The sequence below is a fragment of the Mastacembelus armatus genome, unplaced genomic scaffold (assembly GCF_900324485.2).
Source record: "Mastacembelus armatus unplaced genomic scaffold, fMasArm1.2, whole genome shotgun sequence".
NCBI lineage: Eukaryota > Metazoa > Chordata > Actinopteri > Synbranchiformes > Mastacembelidae > Mastacembelus > Mastacembelus armatus.
The window spans coordinates 1668451-1676084 of record NW_022872939.1 but is presented as its reverse complement, the minus strand read 5'-3'; the positions used below and the strand labels follow the sequence as shown (position 1 = coordinate 1676084).

Sequence of the window (7634 nt, the reverse complement as noted above, 5' to 3'; positions counted from 1 at the left end):
GGTGGCCTAACAGACAGAGAGTGACTGCTCAATCTCTCATTCACTCCCATTCTAAAGATCTCTACAATTTTTGGAGAGAAACACAAATGAAGGCTGTTTCTAACTCGCCACCAATCCTTCATTTTTTGGAATATCTTCACAAAAAGTGGATCAGTCTCTTTGTTGAAGCCTCCTGGCACTGTTAGTGAAATAATTATATTGATAGCACTTATAGTTTTTCTGTAATCCCCCAGTTTGTAAGGTGAAGTTTTCTCAGTTTCTCCACTCAGCGTGTGTAAAGTGCTGTCACTCCCCCTCTCACTCTGGCCTTTGATCACCATAGCAACTACTCAACACAAAGCAGCTCATTGCGCAATAGCAGCATATCAGCTGTCTATGTTTGGTAATTAAGAATGAAAGGCTGCCAAATGTCCACTGCTGTTTCACTTGATGACCACTGAGTACCACCCCCCCCACCCCCACCCCCCACCCTCACCCCCACTCTGGGCATAGGTCACCATAGCAACAGCATACAAGGCAATAGCAGCATATCAGCTGTCTATGTTTGGTAATTAAGAATGACAGGCTGCCAAATGTCCACTGCTTTTACACTTGGTGACCACCCATAACCCACCGCCACCCCCACTCTGCGTTTAGGTCACCATAGCAACAGCTCAAGTCTACAATACAAGTTTAGACATTAATATGTAGATATTACATTTTTGTAAATTGTAAGGAATATTCAAAATAAAGTTTAGGTTCTTGTACAAGGTCCCAAGAGTCTCCTGCAGCACCTTGTCCTTTCAAAATAAAAGTCCCGAAATAGCATTTTCTCAACAGAATAGCCCTGAAACAGCAACTCAAGATTAAAACGGACGTTACCTATTGGCATACAGCTTCAGGTACCAAATGAGGCCATTTTCTTTGTCAGCCATGGTTTCTGACATGGTGAGACTTTCACAATAAAAGTCTACAGTTATTTATAGTAAGTTATTACATTTTTGTAAATTGTAAGGAATATTCAAAATAAAGTCCAGATTCTTGTACAAGGTCCCAAGAGTCTCCTGCAGCACTTTGTCCTTTCAAAATAAAAGCCCCGAAATAGCATTTTTTCAATAAAAAAGCCCTGAAACAGCAACTCAATATTAAAACGGACGTTGGTTATTGGCATACAGCTTCGGGCACCCGGTGAGGCCATTTTTTTTGTCAGCCATGGTTTTTGACATGGTCAGACTTTCACAATAAAAGTCTACAATTATTTATAGGAAGATATCACGTTTGTAAAGTATGAGAAATATTAAAAAATAAAGTCCAGATTCTTTTGTGAGTTCCCAAGAGTCTCCTGCAGCTCTTTGTCCTTTCAAAATAAAAGCCTTTTTATAGCATTTTCTCAAAATAAAATCACCCTCACTACAGTCGGTATTTCTCGATTATCGCAATCGGTCGATTCAAAACGTGCTTCGGCGACACGGTCTGCCTCGAGCTTTTCGCGGCGATCGGCAATCCCAACGCAATTTCTTCAGAAATTGCATCGTCTAGTTTTACCATTGATGTCCGTTTTTCTGGACTCTTTGACACTCTGAAATCCTGATTAGTCCAATTTGGTGTACGTAGTCTTCAGTCCTCACGCCCTTCTTGTGCACTGCATTGCTGTTGTCCTTCCAGTCCAGCCTGCTGTTCAAGGGCACTCTACTTGTAAAAAATGTGATCATCATCAAATTGGAGGGTTTTATTTCAAAATGTAGTTTTTCCAACACCAGCTTTTATTTCAGAATTTTGCTTTCTCCAGTGTCCTTTTTATTTTATAATGACGTTTTTCCACAGAAAAACTTTGTCAGTCAAGACGACATGACCATGAGCAACAGCCAATCGATAGCATTGATTTAGGTCTAGCTGTGTAGGGTGGACTTACTACAACAGTACAGTAGGCGGTAGTATGCGCCTCAAATAATAATTACAACCCTGGACACAAAACCAAAGTGGACCAAATGGAAACACATATGGCATGGTGGTTATACTGGGAAGCATGGTGCTGTTAAGTTCCGAGATGTTAATTTATTATACTAGGGTGCATGTGGCTGTGGTTGGGAAGGCCAGGGATTTGTAGACATCTGTGATGGTGTCTGCTCAAATCACTGCTTACCACGTTAAAAAAAGTTTTTTTCTGTCTAAATGTTTGTTTCATACATCGTTGGGGATTATTCTGATGTAAAGTCAATTTGAGAACTGTTGAAACAAATTTGAGAACTGTTGAAACAAACACTAACACTTAACACTACAGTTTAATGTTGGCATGTTGCTTAAATGCAGTGTGGCGATGCTGTGTCAAAGGGTAACACCAGATTAACTTGTAAGCTAAGTTCGCAGTTTCAGTTTTATTTTGAATCGCAAGGTTCATGAGGTGATTCGTCAGTTTGGCACAGGGGTCAATGTGAGAAGCAGGCATTAACAAAAACAAGGTCCTTCAGGGTCATTTCAAAATATCTCTTCTGCTTGTCTGTGCTACACCATTTTGTTTACTGCCATTTTGTTCTCCCTTTGTCCCTGACACACACATATTCTTGTAATCTGTGTTTGTCTTAGTGGTGGTACCTACAGGATGCAGTACTGTGCCAGTCCACTTACAGCACAGTGCTCCATCTAACAGGCTTCTATTTACTTTTGCTGTCAAATAAATTGATCTTTCTCTTAGGAGGTCAGCCCATTTTGAAGATGTAAATGTTAGGATTTTACCAAGATTGTTCAGAGCTCATAAATGCTGCCAACGAGTGAGGTAGAGAACTATTAAAGTTTATTGAAAATAACGAAGGATGGATCTGGTGGAAGATCTGGGAATAACGGCAACTGGATCTAAAATGAAACAGACAGTCAATTAATTCTGGACAGAGTTTGGGACAGAGAATAAGTGTGTGTTAATTAACTGATTACCTAGACTGCTCCCTAGGTTCCTTGGGAGCTAAGGCGATCAGGGACACAGATGAATGGGGAAAACTAAAACACTTCTTAACCTCCCTTAGTTGTGGTCTTCTTATTTTCGGGCTCCTCGTCGCGACGATCCAGGAAGTTCCCTTATTGTCCCTCATTCATAATAGTAGAAACTCAAATCTTCAAGTCCAAACAGAACAGCTTTTCCTCATTTCCAGCAGAACAACTCCACTGTCAAAAGTCACAGTCACTGTGTCAGGTACAAAAACTGACTTCCTCAATGCTTGTTATTTGCGGCGAGCGTTAAGGATTTAATCCTTCTCTTCAGCATCCACATAAGGGAAGAATTGATATTAAGCTACTTATCTCCTTCTCCGGTCAGGTATCGGCATCCACAGATACGTCGTAGTAGTCCGTACTGAATCCAGGTGAGGTAGTTCCTCTTCGTCACACGGTTCGTACAGGTCGAAGGCAGATCTCTAGAAGACACACATCTATACTAGTGAAAGCAGGGAAAATAGCACTTCGGGTTTAAAGACAAATTCAAAAGAAGTCTCAGAGCTTAAGTTCTATCAAGTCGCAGGAGAGTGTCAACACGGGGGTTAACCACAATCTGGCAAGGAGCACACTGTCCTGGTCTGCTTAAAACATGCAGCGGGCAGGTGCAGCGAATCAACTGATTATTTCAGAATACCAAACAGTCTAAAGTCAGCAGGGGGCAGTGTTGGACAAGTCACCTCCCGGAATCCTGACAGTAAATATTTTGGTCATACTCCATTATTGTCACATTTTTTTGCAGGTATGTAATGGGGATGTCGGCCAATAATAAATGTGAAGAGGCATCAATCAAATTTCTAGATTAGAGATCAAACTGAATTTTCCAAACCTAATATGTCTTATAGTTTATAGACATGTAAATGTAATTTATGAGTTACTGATGGTATAAGATTGTTTTATCATGTTATTTCACATCAACTGACCATGTCTTTTTTTTTTCCTATAAAAACAGAAGAGAAGAGAGAAACTCAAATCTCACTGCTGTCAGCACTGCAAGAAGACCTTTGCAAGATCGCAAAACTTAAAGATTCATCAACATGTTCACACTGGAGAGAAGCCATACAGCTGTTACCAGTGTGGAAAAACCTTCACAGTATTAGGCACCCTCAAAACACATCTGCGTATTCACTCTGGAGAGAAGCCATACAGCTGTGACCAGTGTGGAAAAACCTTCACAGAGTTAAGCAACCTGAAAAGACATAAGCGGCTTCACTCCGGACAGAAGCCGTACTGGTGTGACCAATGTGGAAAAGCCTTCTCAGAGTTAGGCTCCCTCAAAAAACATCAGCATATTCACTCTGGAGAGAAATTGTACAGCTGTGACCAGTGTGGAAAACCCTTCACACAGTTAGGCCACCTGAAAACACATCTGCGCATTCACTCTAGAGAGAAGCCGTACAGCTGTGACCGTTGTGGAAAAACCTTCACACGGTTAGACTCCCTGAAAATACATCAGCGTATTCACTCTGGAGAGACGCCGTATTGGTGTGATCAGTGTGGAAAAGCCTTCACACAGTCAGGTACTCTGAAAGAACATCAGCGTATTCACTCTGGGGAGAAGCCGTACAGCTGTGACCATTGTGGCAAAATCTTCACACGTTTAGGCAACCTGAAAATACATCAGCGTATTCACTCTGGAGAGAAGCCGTACAGCTGTGACCAGTGTGGAAAAGCCTTTACACAGTTAGGCTCCCTGAAAACACATCAGCGTATTCACTCTGGAGGGAAGCCGTGCTGGTGTGAACAATGTGGGAAAACTTTCTTTAGTTCAAGTCATCTGACAGTCCATCAGTGCATTCACACCAGGAAGAAAGTGACGATGTGACCACTGGTCTAGCACAGTCTTTTGACAGTTCAGGGCTTCTGGATGATTGCACGTGGAAACTTTGTGAGAGGTCTGAGACTGAAATTTCTTCCTTTTCACTATGAAATTTACTTATATTTAACTTTGACTCATTATCAATGTTGTTAATCTACTAATGAAATTAAATTAGTAATAATTTTTTAAATGATTTACACCAAGCATCAATGATATTGGTGATAGTATTTAATATGATTTTTTAGGCACATTTATTTTCCCCTTGCATTATATAATTGTTCACCATTTTCTATTACTTTTGATGCATTGATTATTAGTATATTTTGTGTATCTAGCAATTAGTCTGATTTTGATTGAATCATTAATTGAATATGTGGATTAAGTTTATTAATATGGATTAAGTTGCTTGTTTAAGTTGTTGGTGATTAGTCATTTTGTCTTAGTTATTCAACTCATGGATGATGTATTAGAAATTAACTTAAATGCTCAAAGGGGAAACGTGGTGTAAAAATCCCACTCTGACATGATTTTCCTCACTTGTTGTAGCTGGATGTCAGTAAGTGTGTGATTAAAACTTAGAAAGACAATTCTCTGGTGTGTGAGTCTTTATTAACACAAACTGCCTCAACGGTTTTACAATTAGTTTTAAAACTCTTGTTTCTAGGTTCATGAAATATTTATACATTCTTGCTACTTTTTTATTCAGAGGCACACAAACAATGGATTTGTGTAGTGATCATGGATAAAGTTGGCATCATTGATAACACTGACGCTAATAATGCATCAATATTTTTCATTGGCTCTGATCCATCAACCTGCAGGTGATCAGTCTCCCAAGGTTGGTACACAAGCCCACAAACCCAGTCTTAGAAAACCAGCATAAAAATGAAGTCAGTAACATTAACCCTCTGAGGTCAACTAACGCGCCAGCATGTTTTGACGCATCGTCTCCTGATAACACCGAAACAAACTTAAATTACTTTGTCAATTTTGATCGTACAGGTAAAATAAATATATCATTCAAATCTGTAATGGGTCTAGTTTTAGTTGTCATAATAACAAAATGCTGGGTTTTCATTAAATAAAGAAAGCCGACAGGGTATGCTCTGTGTCTTTTCTGTCTCTGTCATCTCTTATTTCTCCTGTCTCACCTCATTACAGCTAATTTGATCCTACCTCATACTCTGTTCACTGTTCATATGGAAATAATCTCAGGTGAACCAGGTAATTCTGTGCACACCCCCGAGAAATTACATAAAACGTCAAACTTCCTCATAGAATTTACTCACTTTTTCTGCGCGTTTGGATGATGGCACATTATGCAGGTGAAGAAACTCTTCTTATATTCCACACAGAGACAAATAGTTTAGTTTGTCCTCAGAATAAAAACACAATTTAAATGATGAACGTTTGGCTCCGCATTGTATTGTGCTGCACTAATCCCCTCTCAGCCACATTGACTTATGCGGGTCTTTGTCTGGTCATTGAGTGCGCCTTTTGTCTTCTCAGGTAAATCACGACTATTCATCCTCAGACACACCTTCTTGCATATGTCTTTTCTAAACAAAAAGTGTCTTAGAAAATTTAAATCAGCATATTTTCTGTGAATGAGTGAACAAGATGACTTTTACATCATTGTGAAGTAAACACTTTAGCCTACAAGATGCATTTCTCCAGTCTTGTGAACTAATGTTCTGTTTGTGTTTTATGGTCTTATTTCAGTGACTAAAAAATTGTTTTTTCACTAACCATGCATAAATGCTGTTTTCTCAAAAACACAATCATGTATAATCTTGCTGCTGACATATTATTGTAGCCCAGTTTATGCTAATTACAGTGTTATCAGACTTTAGCCATTAATATGTTTAAAAGCAACTGAAAAAAGCACAAATGCCAGGACATGTCAAAATTTGTCAAGGGCCCCAAAACACCCTCAGACCACAGAGGGTTAACAGGATTAAGAACTTCACATTCACACTAACTTGTCTTAAAAGGGTCATATTATACAGTTTTTTGGGAATAAAAAATCGGTCCTGGATTTCCCCAAAACAAGACAGATATGACAGAAACAAGACACAATATGCACAGAAGATGGAAGCTTTTCCAAATTGGTTTTGCTAGTTAAGTGTCAGTCACTCAGTGTCAGTGTCAGAAACTGCAGATACTGGAGAACAACTGCAAGTTAATGCAAGCAGTTACATTAGCTATTAATGTTAGCAGGACTCTCAAGTCTCACGCATTGAGTGTGACACTGCAACTTTGTTTAGCACTTTTAAAAACAACTGAAGTTGACCAAAGTGCTGCACAAAGTAAAAAACATAAAACAGGAGCAAAAACACCAAAAACCAATAAAATCAAAATAAATAAATAATGTCAACATCTTAGACAGTGTCAAACACCAATAAAAACAGGTGAGTTTTAAGAAGAGATTTAAAAACAGAAAATGAGAAAGCCTGTCTAATGTGGAAAGGCAGCTCATTCCACAGTTTTAGTGCTGCCACCGCAAAAGCTCGGTCTCCTCTGAACTTACGATTAGCTTTTGATACATTCAGTAGCAGCTGGCCAGCCGACCTGAGCAACCGGTTTGGAAGAAGGGGAAATTCAGTTGTTACAGCAGTTATTAAATTTGAGATTATTTAAATTATATTGATTAATAGTAATTCATAAAGTAATTAATAAAGTAATAAAGTAATTAACTATTTATTTGGGGGTGGGTTGTGTGTGTGTGCGTGTGTGTGTGTGTGTGTGTGTGTGTGTGTGTGTGTGTGTGTGTGTGTGTGTGTGTGTGTGTGTGTGTGCGTGCGTTATTGTTTATATTGAGGAATTATAGAGTCTTATGGCCATGGACACAAAA

General features: G+C 39.2%; 2 protein-coding genes and 1 pseudogene across 2 annotated transcripts in view; 2 read left to right on the top strand and 1 right to left on the bottom strand.

Moving 5' to 3' along the window:
• LOC113137744 (zinc finger protein 665-like) overlaps window positions 1-5030 on the top strand; it is a 323439-nt gene extending 318409 nt beyond the window's left edge. Inside the window, exon 5 of the mRNA XM_033325118.1 lies at window positions 4062-5030. Coding sequence (XP_033181009.1) covers window positions 4062-4786 — 725 coding nt within the window. The 3' untranslated portion in view covers window positions 4787-5030. The remainder of the gene's footprint in view (window positions 1-4061) is intronic.
• The window catches only part of LOC113137743 (NACHT, LRR and PYD domains-containing protein 12-like), an 884868-nt gene that overhangs the window by 98724 nt on the left and 778510 nt on the right, over window positions 1-7634 (top strand). The window lies entirely within an intron of this gene.
• The window catches only part of LOC113137738 (zinc finger protein 208-like), an 852137-nt pseudogene that overhangs the window by 191733 nt on the left and 652770 nt on the right, over window positions 1-7634 (bottom strand).